Source organism: Podarcis filfolensis, assembly GCF_964270895.1.
Source record: "Podarcis filfolensis genome assembly, chromosome: 8".
NCBI classification, from domain to species: domain Eukaryota; kingdom Metazoa; phylum Chordata; class Lepidosauria; order Squamata; family Lacertidae; genus Podarcis; species Podarcis filfolensis.
Window position 1 is genome coordinate 42,553,980 of NC_139611.1, and position 17,675 is coordinate 42,571,654.

Genomic DNA, 17,675 nt, shown 5'->3' on the forward strand with positions numbered 1-17,675 from the left:
GTATGCAGATGATATTGTTGTGATGATGAAAGGCCCTAAGGGGTCAGCCTGTGCATTAAAGGAAGGATTAACATCTTTTTCTGAAGTGGCAGGCTTAAAAATAAACACTGGAAAATCAATGATGTTTTTCAGTCTTCCACCACTGATTCAAATACACACTTGTCATATTCTTAATACACCTATGTGCTGCTCTGCATTTGGAGACTTGGGTGTGCCAATTCTAAAAAACATGAACCATGAATCTAAACTGAATTATTCCATTATTTTAAAAATGAACATGGACTTTTAAAAATGGAACAAATTTAACCTTTCCCTTTTAGGCTCTATTGCAGCAGTACATATCATGTTAATTCCCCTTTTCTGTCCCTCTTTCAGGTAGGTCCTCCTTACTTTTCTCCAACGTCCAAATGGCAAACTAATATTGTTTCATATTTCACGATAAGTCTTCAAGGTTGCCCATGAAATCTTACTTTCTTTTTTTTTTTAAATCAAAGTTGTTGGGGTTTACCAAACCTCTCGGTATATCATGATGCGTTCCAATTGAGACAGCAGGCTTTCATGATTATGAAGGATGGTAAGAAATGGATCAATTTGGAAGAAAAACAAATAGCTCTAGGTCTGCTATGTGCTTTATCTTTCAAAAACCTTAAAATGATGACCCAAATGAATAACCCATATTTACAAACTAAATTGAGGATATGGAAAAAATGGAAGTTGACTCTCCCCAGGTTGTTCACCACTCACTTCTCTGCAGACATATGCCAGTCTGAAAGATGATACTTTAAAAGCTAAAATAAAGAAAAGGGTAAAATTGGGTTATTTCAGACTGTGATTTTTATTTTTTTTACAGAAGTAAGACCAGTAACTTTAAATGTACCAAAAACGGGAATTAACTTTAAAGAGGCTTCAAATTCTACAAATTAAACATTTACTAAAGGATCTGATAGTTAAATTGCATGCAACTAATTTTGAATGATCCAAGGTGCCACTAGGTAATGGAGGTAAGGAAGTAGTATCAAAAATTTATGGTTACTTAGTACAGAACTAATTTGGGGACTTGTCTAGCCTAAAATCAATATGGGAATATGATGTAAAAGTAACAATGGAAGCCTCAATTTGGAAAGGCATATGCATGAAGAAACCCTTTAAGTCAGTGTCTGCAAATATTAAAGAACTTTCACTCAAAATCTTCCACAGATGGTATAGGACTCCATCCCAACATCACATCAACTATAAGCCCCTTATGTTGGTGTGGATGTGACACTAAGGGGACAAATATACATTTATGGTGGACTTGTTTTTGAATAAAAGTTGTTTGGTCCCTGGTTCACATTCACTCCATAGCTTTTTATTTTAACAATGTTCCAAGGTATAAATAAAAAAGTACTATCTAAAGAACTCATCATTTTACCAACTGTAGCAAGGCGGTCTATTGTCCAACACTGGAAATATTTCGTGGTATAAAAACATGTACAACACTGCAATTTCAGCAAAAATTACATTTAGTTTTCAATTAATTGAAGTTGAGGCATAACCTATGGATTTTGGTGCAGTGTGGTGGGATTTTATATAGTATGTTATTAATACTAATTGAAGTAACTTGATTCCACAAGTAAATAAGAATGTTTGCCTATTGTGAGACTGTAAGATGATGTCATCCTGTTTGTGGATAGAATATATCTTATTCTACTGTCTTTTTACTTTAACCTTATTTATAGCATTTGTACTCCAGAAGATTATGGCATAATACCAGTTTATTAATATCACAGCAGACCTACAGTGAAAAATAACATTTATAAGAAAATAAAAAATTGAAATGACGTATTTTTTATACTGTAAAATGTGCACTTTCCATACCAATTGTTTACACAAGGTTGAATCTGTATTTTCAGTACTGAACACTAAAAGGGGGAAAAAAAGAAACAAAATGGAGAGAGGGGGAGAGCCTATGTCAGAAAGCAGAGGGAGAAGCCTCCAGTGATGCTAAGAGATTGTGGCCATCAGCCTGCTGGCCCAATGCAATACACTGCAAAAGTACCTCTGGCCCACCCTGTGTCCACATAGCGTTGGAGCTCAGGCACTTGCCCCCAGGTTCACAAGAGCCCCAGATTCTTCATCGTCCGCCATCGGTCCTTGATCGCCACAGGAGTGCGGTTCTTAAAGGGGAATGCCTGGGAAATGGCTTTCCACCTCCCTTCCCCAAACTTCTTCACGCCTTCCTTAATCCACTGAGACTCCTCTGAAGTCCAGATCTAGAAAGAAGAGAGCATAGGCTCTCATGAGCAACCATCAAGTGCTGCAAGACTTGCCCCTTGTCCCCATGACAGAACAACAGATACACCACCCTCTGGAGATGGTTCCATGGCTGTTGCTAACAGAGGATTGCCACTGACATGGGATGTAGCCCAGTAACTCGCAGCAGGCAAATATCCAGCCCCTATTTCAAGACATTAAACCCAACTTGGTGGCACACTTAGTCCTCCTTCTGCAATATGTGGGTAATAAAAATAAAATTCTGCCTCCTTAAAGTGTGGTTGAAGAGGCCATCAACGATAGCAGATATAACGTGCTGAGATTGCCCAGGCTTCTTTGAAACACCTGGGTATCCAAGACCCTTGATTATTTAATTAATTAGGAGAGGCCCCTTAGTCCAGTGGTTGAACATGCAGAAGATCCCAGCTTCAAACCTGTGACATCTCCAGGTAGAGCCACGAAAGAGACACCTGGCCTGAAACCCTGTAGCACAGACAATACTGAGCTAGACGGACCAGGATTCAGCATATGGCAGCTTCCTATGTTCCCATTAATGGGGATTTCATCAGTTATTTCATTTGGGAGAGCGGGTCCTCATCAACTGGCCTCCATTTAGAGAGGTCTTGTCAAGGCAGGCCTATTTCTCCCCACTGGAGTGCTCAGCTCCAGACTGGGTGTAGGCTTGGTTACCTTCTTTTTCGAACCAAAGAGGGAAGTGTTGATGCTGCTGCTGCTTTCTTCCTTCGATTCTGAAACACAAATTCATTTACAAACTTTATGGGATGCATGGAACCACTCTCAGCAGTTGGGAGGTTTTACCACTACTGCACCTCATCAGAAATCCAGGGTAGTGGTCAAATTCCACCCAGCCCTTGGCATGATGTGTACAGTCAACTACTGATGGAACTATGTTAGGGTTGCCATACATCCAGGGCATCCCAGACATGTCCTCTTTTGGGGGGCCAACAGGCCCATCCAGGGGGATTTTTACATTTTAAAGGAAATGTCCGGGGTTGTAGGGAGGGGTTATTTATTCATTTATTGCTTGGCCAACTCTACACACCACTGCTGCCGCCAGCCCAAGCTGGGAAAAGAAGAATGTAGGTGCACTTCCTTCCCTGGCTCAGGCTGTCCTCTTTTTTGCTCTTTAAGATATGGCAACCCTAAACTATGTGGCAAACAGTCATCCATGTTCACTCACAGTTGCCATCTCATTCTAGCACGGTTCACAAAATTTATCACTTTTTGCAAGATGTTTACCAGGTTTTGAGAGTTTTGCTTTTAGCTAGTCTGGGCATTGCCTAAGCAAGCCTCCTGAAGGACCGCAGTTAACAGTTCTCTTTGCTTGCCATGCTGGCAATGTTTTTCCCCATGTCATGGTGATGTCACTGGGTAATGCAATGTGAGAAGCCATCAAAACTGCACAGCTGCTTTAATTAGAAGAGTGCATGGAGCTACAATTGAGCATCATGCAGAACAAGAAGCCAGTCTGAGGCAAAAGGCAGTAATTTTGGCAGTGCTGCTGCTGTGCACTTGGGAGTAGGTAGTCCAAATATTTTACTTTTCTGATCCAAGAACTGTGCCCCCAAATCCCTCTGCTTACTGTATACAGGATACTAGCTGCTTACCAAAAAGTTCATCCTCATCACTCCAGACCTCCTTTTCTTCATCCCGATTTAAACAAATTAGTCTCCTCTTTGCTAATCTGAATGCAACAGAGAAACACAAGTAAGGAAAGACCTACCCCACAAGGAGATGAGACGGGACTGAGCTGCATCAATTAATGTCGCACACAACCAGGATTATGGAGATGCTGGGTTAGTATCAGAAAAGGAGCGAGGTTAATTTGTCACAGCAAACACACCACTGCAGAGACCTATGGCAGCTTAAATATGAGCAAATAGCTGGTGGCAGAAACACAAACCCTTATCCTTGGTACAGACGGAAGGAGGGAGGGGGGAGAGAAATAACGTTTTCTACCTTCTGTCTGGCAACTGAAGCTAACATTCCAGGCATCTGACAAAGCAGAGTCCGGCACAGGTGTTTCTGTCACAATAAATTTGTTTAGCAATCTTTAATGGGGCCAGAGACCGTATTGTCAATTCTGCTATCTTTGCAATCTGAGTAATAAAAATTAAGACAAGGTATGTGATCCAGATTCTCTCGCAATCTGCTTCTACTAGCTGGGGGAGAAGATACACAGCGATGCAACCCTACCACTGCAAACCACCTTTGCCTTCCTTGGAGCTTCTGGGCTGAGGCCTAAGGCCTTCTAATGGATTCCTTGCAAAGGTGAAAGTTGCACCAAATGCCTCATGCTGTGCCAGTTCCCCAGCAGACCCCACAGCAGTCATAGCCTCTTACCTGGGATATCGGGAGGTATCATCAGGCTGGGTGGGTTTTTGGGGCTGTGCAGGCCGGACAACCAAAGTTGCCACAGGCCTCTTGGATGGAACTTGGCAGGAAGTTGGGGGGTTCCAGCTCTCTGACCCCATAACCAATGTGCTTATGGACACTGAGCGTTCACTGGGGTGCGGCCTGGAGGCGGCACGGTTCTTCTCCATTTGGCACTTGGCTGCGTGGAAATCAGAAGCCAAACATGGCTTGGGGAAAGTCCAGTCCAACTTGTCCAGTTTTGAAAACTCTTCATCTGCATCTGTGGAATTGGACAGGATCTTGAAAGCATCCCTCAGAGTAGAAAACCCATACGAGCCCATCCTCTTAGGCGAGCATCTGCAAAATAAAGAAACATCAGAAGGTTGCTCCACAAGTTTTGCCAATTTATGTTGCTGACCTCACCCCCAAGACTTTGCTCCCCTGGCAGCAGGTGCAATTTGAGTCTAAGTGCTGAGAGCCAGAAGTTGTATGGCAAAACAGCTGCCCAGCATGGCAAAGGGAGTCAAAACTGTAAGAGGCCATAGGCTGCTAACCTGTCAGAGTCACTGGAAACTGCTGAGACAGTGGCAACAGAAACCACAGCAGGCTCTGCAGCTCCACTGGTTTCTTCTTCTGGCTTTGAAGCTGCCTGGCACTCATCAACCACTTTAGCAAGCTCCAAAACAGCTCCCTTTGCCTCCATCAAAGGCTTTGCAACTGTCTCACGGCCTCCCTCCAGAGACTTTGGCTGTTCTTCCACTGTATTTCTAGGCCCTGCCTCAGGCCGGGGCTCTTCCAAAGTCTCATCAGATCTTCCCACAGATTCAGGTTTATCTGCTGCTGCCACCTCTGAGGTTTCTTTCACCATTTCCTCCTTGCTGGCCATTTCCAAAGGATTGAGCCTGGTCTCTATCTGATCATCCGAATACCTTTTTGCCATCTTAAACAGAGAATGTGAACACAGTTACTAGAGAACACTTCTCAACTTTATTTTCTTTTTTCTAGTTATATACAGCAGCCATGCCCAAGCTGGTGCCCTGAAGATGCTTTACCTACAAATCCCCTAATTGTAGGGCCTCATGATGCTGGAGCACAGCCTCATGATGCTGGAGCTGTTGGGAATTGCTAGTCCAAAACATTGTCAGGTTACAAGCTTGATATATGTCAAATGTGACATTGGAGCCCTGTGCTGTTCTGCTGTGGGCTACTTTGCTCTTCACAAAATATTTCCCAAACACATAATAGTTTGGCCAGGGAGGCTTCTGTCTTAAGCCTCAGGTGCTGAATGTACTTTTTTGATCACAGTGTTTAGACGGCAAGAGTTCTGCTGTGGCAATGTGGGTGATATTCAAGTGCTCCAGCAACACACAGAAATATATGAAGAAAGAAAGCTGCCTTATGCCAAGCCAGACCAATGGTTCATATAGTTTCTTATCACCACACATTGAGTGACAGCGGCTCTCCAGGGTTTCAAGCAGGGGACATTCCCAGCCCTACCTAGAGAGCCCAGGGATTGAACTTGGGACCTTCTGCATGCAAAGTAGATGTTCGACTACTAAGCTATACTCCCACTACAACATCCCACATCTCAATCAAGCAGCACTCCACACCCTTGCTTACCTCTAAGAGAAAGGGCTCAGAGTCACTCAAGCAGCTTTCTAAATACAGAAGTATTCTCTGCTGGAAAGCTTTATAGGAGAAGTTCCAGATGGCTGGATGAGCGAAGTTTTTTTCTCGGATGATGCTCTGGAACATCGACCTCATTTTCTAAGCAAGGGGAAATGTTTTTCAGTACTTGCAAGCAAATTGCAGCACAGGGCAGAGATAAAAGCAATTTTTGCAGTCATTAGAAGTTTAAACAAAACAAGCCAAACCACCAGAGCAGTCTAGGTAATGTCAAAAATGCATGAAAGTAATGATGACTAGAGATGTGGACCACAATCTGTAGCAACATGGGCTGCTTGTGGATGCAATTTTTCTCATTGCGTAAGGGGGACAATAAACTCTCAAGTATTTAAGACACTCACTGAATTGGAGAATGTGGGAAGGACAAACCATGACTCTGCTTTGCAGTGAAATGACCCTATAAGAGGCACATTTCAACAACAACAGTGACATGAACTCATACCTGCTGAAAGCTCACCTGGGAACTTGGGTCCTTTGACATGTGTTTCCTCAAGATCTTGCTGGCTTGTTCATATTCTTTGTTTTTTAGACAGGTTATAACAGCCTGGAGAAGAAAGACAAAATAATGGTTTGCAAGGAAGACTTTGGGGGAATGTTCCTAATCTAAGAAGATACTGTTCGAGAGCTATCCCTCTGACAATTTTCTAGATCTGCTTCACATTTTCAACCCAGTGTGTTTTCATTGTGTAATATTAGACCACTTATTAAAGAATTAAAAAAAAATTCAAGTAAGGCAAGTTACTTAAATGTCTGTAGGCTAACAACATTGAAATAATGTATGCCTTAGGAATGTCAAGAAGCCAGCTTTTCCTGGATTGTCCCCGAAGGAAACAAGTTTTCAAAACATGCTGAGTTCCAATAAACTCAGGCACTTCTGAGGAGACATTTCTCTTTCATTTGATCCCAACATATAGGAATCGTGCCTCCTTGCTTCTATTAACTTTTGTGAACTTATTTAAAAGTCCAATTTAAGCATGGAGAAAAATAGGCAAGAGTTAATCCTGGCATTGAATTAGCACCTTAATTAAACCCTTTCCTAAATATACTGCATTTTGAAACTCAAGACAGCTGTCCTCATACTAACTAGGCTGAGAAACAGTAATCAGTGCCTACAGAAGAGGAAATGCTAACACTTACTGCTTCCTTTATTTTATTTCTTATTTCTTCTATTATATCAATGCCTATGTCCAATTCATTCTTCATCTTATCCAAAAGAACAAGGGCATATTCAAGAGGTGTTAACTTGGTCTTGGTATCAATGGTCCAATCTTCTTCAATCCTAGACAGAAGCTGGATAATCCGCAGCTGAATGCCAATGCGTTTCTCTAGCACTAGGGGCCTTGCAAGCACAGCTGGAGAAGAACAAGACAGTCAAAACAGCCACTAAGCAAAATCAGATAGTTCAGCAAACCAAAACAAGGCTTGGGCCAGGGCACCAAAGCCCTGTCCCATATCTTGTATCCCTGGCCATATACAGACAGACGGCTTCATCCCAACATGGCTCCTTTGGCCCAGGAGTCACTTTGCATTTGCTTGTTTTTTTTGTGTGTGTGATCTACAATATCCTTTAGTATCTATATATACACAAACACTTTTTTTTTTAGTGTCTTAATCTTTGTGGTGAGAGATCTTGCTGGGGCTCGTTTTGTGGGGCAGAAATGCAGTATGTACAGATTTTATTTATAGACACACAGAAGTAATTACTGTAAGAAAATGAATGGTAAAGTACAGTAGTTGAGATTCTTAGAACTACACTCCAAAGGTGCTAGGCCATTCTTAACGGTTGGCTTCTGGAAACCAGCACACTCAACTACAGCCCACACCCAAAACTCATTAAACTCAATCTCTTAATACACACATCAACATTCTCCAATTTGAAATAGATTTCAAGAGGGCTCTGAAATTTTCATGTACTTAGGAGGCTAAAGGCAGCCGGGGGCGGGGGGGGGGGGATCCTGACCATCTGTGATGGGCTTTAGGAAGCATTCATTTAAGGGGGCATATATGTATCCTAACCATCTTCCTGAGAATCACAGCTGGCTGTTTTCAGACCGACCTTCTGGGTTCTGTGCTGTTGGTTAGTTGTACTTGGTGCATTTTCTTTAAAAATCATTATTGGATGAATTTCCCCCTAAACTGATTTTAGAACTTTGAATTGTTATTCACGCTTTTATACTGTATTTTATGCTGTTTTTTTTTTTGTTGTATCACAATTGTTTTAAATTTGTTAGCCACCCTGAGCCCGGTTTTCTGAACCGGGAAGGGCGGGGTATAAATAAAAATTTATTATTATTTCCCTTAATTTCTAAAGGCAAATGACAAACGTTCCAGGGACACAGACTGTATTATATTTTAATTTGCTTTAGGTTCATTATTTCTTAAATGGAAACACCTAATGACTATTAAATGTAATATATAAATGTAAATAAGCAACAGTGACATAAGTGGAACCAGGGCTATTACGTGACATATTTTAATGCTTGATGTTTTAGTATGTTCTGATATGTGCTGTGAGCCGCCCAGAGTGGCTGAGGAAACCCAGCCAGATGGGCGGCGTATAACTAATAAAATTATTATTATTAGTTATTTACACTCACGTTCCTTAGCAGGAAATACAGTTATTTAACCCAGCGAGAATGTTCCCCAAATGCCCCTTTCGTAAAACAAACTGGTCTCCTCACCGTATATGACGTCGCGCAGCTGGCGGAAGTCCTGGCTGCGGCCGGCCCGGAAAGCCTGAAGGGCCCGGTGGGCGTAGAAGAGGATGGCCCACCGGTTCACCGCCTCCTCCAAGGCCTTTTCGCGAGCCTCCGCGGCTCCTTCGGGCGATGCAGCAAGAGACGCTCCAGGGCCACCGCCGCCGCCCGCCATCTTCCCTCTCCCGCGCGCCATCCCGCGGGTCCTTCCCCTGACGTAGTCGGTGGGCGGGGCAGGAGGGGGGACCGCGGAGAGCAGCGCTGGCTCAGAGCCTGGGACCCTGTAGTCTCAGCACCGTCCCGGTCCTAGCAGTGCCCTCTCTGCTCGCCCCTCTGCCTGGAGGCCCACAAAGCGCAGAGGGTTGAAGGGAAGGCTATGGGCAGCTCGCCCCTCGCCGTGGCGCTGCTTGCCCAGGGAAATCAAGGGGGCAGCCGGGCAGATTCCAACAGACAGAGGCAGAGAAAGCGGACTTGGGGAGGATAGAGGACGGAGCACGAGGGCCGAGTCCGGGACACTGTCTCTGGCAGGGGGTTTCTAGGGTGATGGTTGCTGCTGCAGTTGCGCTGCACGTCCGAAGTCACCAGAGAGGGGGATCAAGATGCCCCGACGGCTGGGGGGGTGGGATCATCTGCAGCAGTTGCCAGATGCTCCCGTGTTGTCTCTTGTGCCTCTTCAGCCAATCAAAGGGAGCTGCTGTTTCTCCCTCTCTCGTTTCATGCTGGCCAGCTTCCTTCACGCCTATCCGGCCTGCCTCGCCCCTTCCAGGAAGGCGCCCTACGCCTCTGCCTCGGGCAGCCTGAGGAACGGGTCCCGGAGATCGGTCCTGCTTGGTTGGCTGGAGGAAGGGACTTGGAGATGAAGGCGGTGGGGTAAAGCCCCACCTGCGATTTCTGGGTCGGGAGACGAGTTGCATATGGGGCTGGGCTCCATAAGGACTTCGGACTGCCCATAATTTTTCTTCCGTTGTTGATATCCTTTTCGTTTCATATCACTCTGCGAAGTCTTAGCACCCGACACAACATTGCGAAAAAACAATGGGCAACTATTCAAACTAGACCAAAGGGAGTGAAGCTGCATTAAAAGGGTTTTATTTTGCATGGGAAATGCGAGCGGTTTTTAAATACTATAAAACGCAACTTCTCGGCATGCACACGGCTTTCGGCTGCCCCTGAGCGCTAGATCTGCAGCCCTGCTGGGATCATTCCGGGGGGGAAGGCAGAATCTAATCGAGGCTGCCCCTAAACTCGGGAATTGAGAGACTATAAAAGAAGACGGAAGTTTTGCCTCTTATCTGTTTATAGTGCAGCGCGCTTCTTTGTAGCTCAGTTTCCGGCTCTCTGCCGGAAGTGGAGCCCATGTGCAACCTCCTTTTGCTGCCATGGCGGGAGCTGCGGGCGCGTCGCTCTGGGTGAGGAAGGTCGCACAGTGGGCGGGCGCTGGGCTCAAGGGAGGGCCGTAGCTTCGTGCCAGAGCAGGCATTTTGCAGGCCGAGGTACCCTGTGAAGAAAGTGCCTTTGCTCTGCCGGGGAGAGCCTGGAGGGAGGCCCGCCTTTGCCAGTCAGAGCAGGCGATACTCGATGGGCAAATTATTTGCCCCCCGCAGCGCTCTGCGCGCGCGCACCCACCCACCCGTGTTGCTGGTTTGAAGCAACTAATGGGGAAATGCAGAGTAGATTATTCTGTCTTGAGGCGGGGCTAGATGCTCTGTAGGACGATATGCAGTCTTGCAGCTGTGGTTGCCCAGAAACAGGATACCAGCCTCCAATTCAAGGGGAAAGTTGCAACTCCTTCACTACTGTGACACCTATAAAAGCGTTTAACTCCTCTTACTGCTTGAAAGGGACTAAGCGAAGTTTGCAGGACAGGTATCATGCCTTCGAGAGAGGAAGGAGCCGATGCCAGTCAGAGCAAGCAGCCCTGACCTAGGTGGTCCAAAAATCTGTCGGGGGGGGGGGGCGGGAAGCAGCTTCTTGCCATTCCTGAGTGAACCGTGCAGCTTGAACGTAGTTGCTGGGAGGGCTCCAGTGGCCAGCTGTGAGAGCAAATCGTGTGTTGCTCCTTTGGGGTAGGCTGGAGCAACAGCCAAGGCAAGCAGAGGTTGAGCGGGTGCAGCCTTTGCTGAGCAGCAATGGTTCTGCCTGCCTGCCATGCAGCTGCTGAAGAGCGGGAGGCAGATTGCTTTACCAAAATGTCTCCTGTCAGATCCGGGCAGCCATTGCCAGGAGCCAGTAGTAATTGGAAGCTATGCCTTCCTTGTGTTTTGGCATCTGAAATCCTCCCCTTTTGCCATCCCAGGTAGTACCAGCAGCTCTTCAACAGGATTCCTGCTGCGTTTAGCCCTTTCAGAGTGCCCCATGCGGACCAGCTGCTTTCTCAGTTTTAGGGTCAGTATTTATCCCGACTGGGGTGATGAGGCAGGGTAGCTTGGCCAGGTCTAGCCAAAGCCAACTTGGGGCTTTAACCCAGATATTCCAGACAGAGTTCTGTGGGTGTGTTAGGGTGGAGCAAGGTGGTAGACCTTCCTCCTCCTGTTCTCCAGGGGTTGGGTGGGCTGTAGGCTTGGGGGTGTATCTCACTCTCTTTGCTCTCCCAGCGACGCTTTAAGGAGGCAACAGTGATTCTCGGTGGGGGCAGCCTGATCTTCACCTCATACCTGGTGGTCAAGGGAGATGAGCACTTCTATGCTGCGCAGCTGATGCCACTCCTGCAGAGAGTGGTGGGCCCTGAGACAGCCCACAGGCTGGCTGTGCGCTTTGTGGCTCTGGGGATCCTGCCCTGCTCAAGCCAAGCTGACTCGGATGCATTGGTGCGTAAACTATGCAGGTGACTGGCGGTCAGAGGCTGCTGTGCTCCTGCTTTGGGCCCTGCCTCACATCCTACTGCTCCCAATCCCTTCCTGTGGGCCCACCATGCCCTTTCTCTCCTGCGACAGGATGGGGCCTTGCCTGTCTCTTCTGCTGCCTAAGGCTTTCTGCTGGTTAACAGGTGCTTAATTGGCTTCCCAGGCAGTGGAAGTCTTTGGGCGCCGGTTTCGGAACCCTCTTGGCCTGGCTGCTGGTTTTGACAAGCATGGAGAGGCTGTAGATGGACTCTACAAGATGGGATTTGGCTTTGTGGAGGTGGGGAGTGTCACCCCAGAGCCCCAAGAGGGGAACCCCAGGCCCCGTGTCTTCCGGCTGCCAGAGGACCAGGCCATTATTAACAGGTAGGAGGCTGGAACAGAGGTGGGTGGCGAGGATGAGCCTTTGACAAGCCTCTCCTGCAGTGGAGGAGGAGGTGATGCATTGGGGAAGAGAGGGGTGGTGGTATTCACCTGAGCTGTGTCCACAACTTTCTAGGTATGGGTTCAACAGCCATGGGCATGCAGTGGTGGAGCACAGACTTCGAGCCCGACAAGAAACTCAGCGTCAGCTCAGCTCAGGTGAGGTGGCTTGTGTCCTCCCTGCCCATGAGCCATGGAAAATCCCGGCCCCCTTCTTCCCCCCACCCAATTGCTGCTGTACTAGTACATGCTTGTGGCAGTCAGATCTGGAGAGGAGCTTTCAGGGAACGTGAAGAGTGGCAAGGAGCAAATAATGTTGCAGTTGATTAGTGGAGGATTTCTGGATCCTGCCCTGGACCCTTCCCAGAGCATCTCTGGTCAGGAGTGGTGCCTGCCTGAGTGCCAGTGGCTGCTTTCTTTTACCCAGCCCTAACAGGCCCACCGTGGCCCTGTGCTCTCCCTGGGGAAATCTCTTATGTGTCTGCCCCCTCATCAGGGATTCCTCATGTAGCAGTCATCTTTGCTCTGGCCTTCCCTGTCTGACTGGCTTCTGTTTGTGCATCCTCTCCCTTCCTAGCGGGGATGCCTCTTGGAATAAATCTTGGCAAGAACAAGGCCTCTGTGGATGCAGCAGCTGACTACGTGGCAGGTGTGCGTGTGCTGGGCCCACTGGCTGATTACCTGGTGGTGAATGTTTCCAGCCCCAACACACCGGGACTGCGGGCCCTTCAAGGCAAAGCCGAGCTGCGCCTCCTGTTGGCCAAGGTGGGTCTCTTGCCCCAAGAGCATTTCCTGTCCTCTCGGTCCCCTCCAGTAAGCAGCCAGGGTGCCCTCTGGCACACATTTCAGCGCCTGCTCTCTGGGCCGAGGGCAGCAGCTGCTTGGAGCAAAGGAGGAGCAGCCTGCTGCTCCCATTTCACATTTATTGAACAGTGCCTGGCAAAAGAAGGCCAGGGCTTTGCTGGTACATTGTTCACAAATCCTACTGCAGGAGTTGAGTGCATGCCTGATTGAGAACCTTGTACAAGTGCGGCAGCCTTGCCTCCAGATGTTGGTGGTGGACCAACAGGAGGCTGCTTCTATCTCGCCCTCCTTCCATACCTGCCCTTTGGATCCTGCTGTCGAGCCTCTCCTGCTCTGCAGAGCTCAGCTTCTGTCCCTAGTTCATAGCAGGGGCAGTTCCCCTCTCCCAGCCGTGTTGTGCTGCGCTCCATGGCTTGTAATCATGTGCCCTTTTGGGCAGTGTGAAACTTATGCCCTTCTGAGCAGTGTGAACGTGATCTTTGGCCAATGGCTGTGTGCTTCTTGGCAGGTGCTGGCTGAGAGGGACGCCTTGGCATGCAAGCACAAGCCGGCTGTACTGGTGAAAATTGCTCCAGACCTCACGGCCCAAGACAGGAAGGACATTGCCAGTGTCGTCTCCGAGGTGATGCAGGGGTGGGTGGGCAGGAGTGGTTCTGTCTGGCTGCTGCCTCAATTATGCCTCGTTGGTTTGGCCTTTTATGCCTTGTTCTAGAGCAGCTCCCTTAAGAGATCACCTTGCCCCATGTGGGCCTCTTTGATCACTTCCATCTGTGGAACTTGCACTTTTACACCTGCCACTCTGCACTCCTCGCAAGAGCAATCTTGTGAGCATAGCAGCACTTGGAACTCCCTGCCTCTTGATACTGGGCAGGCACCCTCACCATATTGCATTTGGCAAGCATACCCAGACATGTAATTTAGTCACCTATATCAGTTTTAAATATTTATTGAATTTATCGTTGTTCTGAACTGAGGTAGCTGAACTGTGGATTTCAGCTGTGTTTTAGCTTAAGCTATATTTGTACGCTACTTGGGAGATATATAGATTTTTGATTAAGTGGTCTTATGCATTTCCCTTAAATAAGAGTGAGAATGGGGTAGGGCTAGACTTTCAGGGCCACCAGCCACCACTATGGGAAGGAGGGCAGCGCATAGGAGGAAGCTGTGACTCTGAGGCTTGACTGTGCTCCCTTTTCCCCAGTTAGGCGTTGATGGACTGGTGGTCACCAACACCACTGTGAGCCGCCCCAGCACCTTGCGTGCAGCTCTTCGTGGGGAGGCTGGGGGTCTAAGCGGAGCTCCCCTGCGAGAGCTTTCCACTCAGCTGGTCAGCGAGATGTACTCTCTCACCCAAGGTAAGGAGACGGGCTGGAGGGAGGGAGGGGATGCAAGTGGGAGGGACTCCAGAATCCCTCCCACTAGCAGCCTCTTCTTGCCCCCCAGGACGGGTCCCCATCATTGGTGTTGGTGGAGTCTCCAGCGGGCAAGATGCCTTGGACAAGATCCGTGCAGGGGCCTCCTTGGTGCAGATGTACACTGCCCTCACTTACCGTGGGCCACCTGTGGTGGGTGCTGTGAAACAGGAGCTGGAGGCTCTGTTAAGGTGAGTGCCAGGCTGGGCCCAGCTTCTTGATGTCCCAAACTCAGTGTTTGTGTGTGTGTGTGTGTGTGAGAGAGGGGGGGGGAGGGGTGCACCTAACGGACCCTCAATCCAGCTGTGTGTTACAAAAACATTATGCTGTAACTTCAGATTCAAGCAAAGTTGTGCTGATTAAGAAAGCACAGCAGAATGAGATTGCTGCTAGCATGAGATTAGGCTGTAGAGGGAGCTGAGCAGACCACAAAACTGTCTGTCTCCCACCTAGGTTGTCATGCTGGGCTCCTTATTGCATGTATGCTCTCCATTTTCACCTCAAGAAGCTGATCCCTGTTACTCTTTACATCAGCTTCAAGTACCCGGTCCTCCTTGCTTGATGTTCTGTGTCTCTCGCTCTGCCTCTTACACCCATTCCTTCTCTTCCTCCTGTTAATGGAGGAATCTGAGGGCTCCCTTGGACAAAAAACAGACACCAACCAGGACAATTTGGAGCAAAACAGCAGCCTGTAGGCGTGGCCTTTATTGGAAACTGTTGCGACAGGACTCCCACCCACAACAAGATGAAGCAAGATGGAAGTCCAGAGCAAAAGAAGTCTCCAACTTTTATTAGTTACTAATCCCCCAAACTACACCCCTAAAACTACATCACAACTACATCATTGATACATCACAAAAAGGAGGGGTTGAGGGAGGAGGGGTGGCGGTAATCTGAGTGTCCCGTCAGCTGGCTGGTTCCCCCTTTCCCCCTCCTCATGAGTACTTTCCAGGTGACAAAGGGGAGTTTGCAGTTTCCTGCCCCCAGAGGGAAGAGCTGATCATTGTCCTTTGTTCCAGCCCGTGCTGAATCCACTCCTATATGCAAGTTCTTTGTGACCTTGATGGTCTTCTGTGTAGGACCATCAGGGTTGGCATAGCAGCTGGGCAGGGCTCCTGTGTATGTGCTGGTATGCTCAAGGGATTATGGCTGCCCTGTATCAAACCTCCATTTTTTAGTCCTTCCTTCATGGAGTAAAATAAAAGTGGAACGGTGCAGATCCGATGTATGGTTGATTTTCTATGAATTTATAATAGAAGCGTAGTGTATGTTGTGTGTGAGTGTGAGTGTGTGTGTCGAGTTTGTACAAACTGAATGATTGGGGGGGGGGGGTTCCTGCGACACTCCCACATTCTGCTTGCCAGCCAGCCTGCCTTTCCTCCAGATCTGCTTCCTAGCCCCTGGCACATCTCCTCTTGGAAGCCCCTGCTGCTGCCTATTCTTCCACCTGTCCCTTATCTCCAGTCTCAAATTACCTTCCACCTCCACCAAGACAAATTACCTTTTCTCCACCACAGTTCCTTTGTGTCATTTTGTGGTCTGTGGAGCCCTGGCAGCATTATAGCAGTTGATGTCTGGGACAACAATAGTCCCAAAACAAATAATGACAGACCTTACTTTCTATTCTTTATACCCGTGCATCTGTTGCCTTATCCAAACAATCATATATGTACTACGTAGAGGAGAAAGTGGTCTTGATCCTGTGGGTATTTCACATCCTTGGTTTCCTGTGACTCGCCTGCAGGTCACAAGTCCCCTCCCCACAAAGTACAAGGTTCTGCTCTACAGGCATAAGCTTTTCTGGTTACCTTTTGTAGCTGGGGAGGGAGGTGGGGACCCAAGTGGGGAGCTGGTATCTTAAGCAAATAAGGACTTTGCTTGGGTTGAGGTTTTATCTTTCTAGGTGCCAAGAAGACTGCAGGGCCAGAGACAGCTACCTGGTCTACTCACTCTGTGCTGTTTTCTCCTTTGTGCAGGGAGCAAGGATTCCAGAGCGTGCAGGATGCTGTGGGTGCAGATCATGGCCTCTGAGGACTCCTGGCATGGGCTTAGTGTGACAGCAGGCACTCTGTGGGCACAGAGATGCTTGTTTGCCCAGGTCACTGTGGTAGCATCCAGCATGTTTCTGCTTGTAGTCCTGCTGACCCCCTCGTCTTCCCCTACATGAGGGCAGGGGGGCTTCCAGCAAGGAACAAAAAAGTGCCTCCCTTAAGAGCTTCACAGTGTACTTCTTAATGCAAACTTTTGCAGTCCAGCAAGTACTAAGTGTCCCTGGAACAGGATGAGCAAACATTGAGTCAAATAGGCCAGGCTGGGGCTGGCTTCTTTCATCAGAAACTATCAAGCAACGCAGAGGGCCAGGATCTGTGTGTATCCTCAGCCAAGACAAAGTCAAGGAATTCCCCTCATCTGCTGAGACCCAACAGAGTCAGGTCTGCAGTGTAATTCAGTCCCTCTCAGGTGGGATTAAGTAAAATGGGAGTATGGCAGAAATATTTTCTCTGTTTCATCCCAGAGCCCCACTCTTGATCTTAGGACGCTGAAGAGGATGGGGGCACAATCAGCATTGCTCTGAGGGGCTGTGGGATTTTGTTCCCTGCTTTGCCTTCGGCGGGAGGTGGATCTTTTTCTGGGTGGTCTTTCAATAAAGCTTTTGTTTATTTGTTTAAACTTGTTATTTTTATTTTGTTTTTAAATTTGGTATTACAATGCCATATGACAAGTGCATTTCACTTGTTTTATGATGGAGATCAGCATACAAAAGGTTAAAAAACATTGCCAATGGTGGGTGGGACTTCTCTTTAATTATTAAAAGTAAATCTAAATAAGAGCATATTGTTTCACTTCTAAGGCCAGGCACAGGCACCTCCCAAGGGTAGAAGTTCTCTCATGGAGAAGGCCCCTGCAGCTGCCCTCGGACCCGAGGCTTGAGGAAGAGGTGCCAGTTCCAGGGGTAAATCTGCAGAGTCCTGAGAGCTCTGGTGAGGGGAGAGGGGCATCTTTTGAAGACCCAGTTTGTTTGTATTTCAGTGGTAAGGGGGTTGTGCCCAGGCACCCAATGCAGGCTTTGTAGCAGTGACTGGGAGATTATCCTAGGAATTGCACTCATGCAGAATAAAAGGGGGGCAGCTGGGCGCAAAAGGCGTCAGACCCAAGGAGTGACTCGCAAGGGCGAGAACAGCGTA

At 47.8% G+C, this 17,675-nt stretch overlaps 2 protein-coding genes across 5 annotated transcripts; one reads left to right on the forward strand and one right to left on the reverse strand.

Moving 5' to 3' along the window:
- Nucleotides 1-1,332: 1,332 nt before the first annotated feature.
- On the reverse strand, nucleotides 1,333-9,212 carry TERF2 (telomeric repeat binding factor 2). Its single transcript, XM_083626295.1, has 9 exons — nucleotides 8,997-9,212; nucleotides 7,453-7,667; nucleotides 6,773-6,859; nucleotides 6,250-6,396; nucleotides 5,184-5,569; nucleotides 4,618-4,986; nucleotides 3,882-3,958; nucleotides 2,944-3,002; nucleotides 1,333-2,252 (listed from the first exon to the last, which is right to left on the reverse strand). Exons 1-9 carry the CDS (start codon nucleotides 9,205-9,207, stop codon nucleotides 2,094-2,096), a joined length of 1,710 nt encoding a protein of 569 aa, XP_083482421.1. The 5' UTR covers nucleotides 9,208-9,212; the 3' UTR covers nucleotides 1,333-2,093.
- Nucleotides 9,213-9,257: 45 nt separating this feature from the next.
- DHODH (dihydroorotate dehydrogenase (quinone)) lies at nucleotides 9,258-17,160 on the forward strand. Of its 4 annotated transcripts, XM_083626333.1 has the most exons (10): nucleotides 9,258-10,420; nucleotides 11,308-11,396; nucleotides 11,606-11,818; nucleotides 12,018-12,217; nucleotides 12,351-12,433; nucleotides 12,852-13,039; nucleotides 13,587-13,700; nucleotides 14,280-14,433; nucleotides 14,522-14,681; nucleotides 16,467-17,160. In XM_083626333.1, exons 2-10 carry the CDS (start codon nucleotides 11,367-11,369, stop codon nucleotides 16,519-16,521), a joined length of 1,197 nt encoding a protein of 398 aa, XP_083482459.1. In that variant the 5' UTR covers nucleotides 9,258-10,420; nucleotides 11,308-11,366; the 3' UTR covers nucleotides 16,522-17,160. The 4 variants fall into 4 exon arrangements, 3 of the variants coding, with proteins under 3 accessions (XP_083482459.1, XP_083482458.1, XP_083482457.1); XM_083626332.1 differs by lacking the exon at nucleotides 11,308-11,396 and having other exon boundaries at nucleotides 9,259-10,420; XR_014551284.1 differs by lacking the exon at nucleotides 9,258-10,420 and having other exon boundaries at nucleotides 10,428-11,396; nucleotides 14,284-14,433.
- The last annotated feature ends 515 nt before the right edge of the window (nucleotides 17,161-17,675 follow it).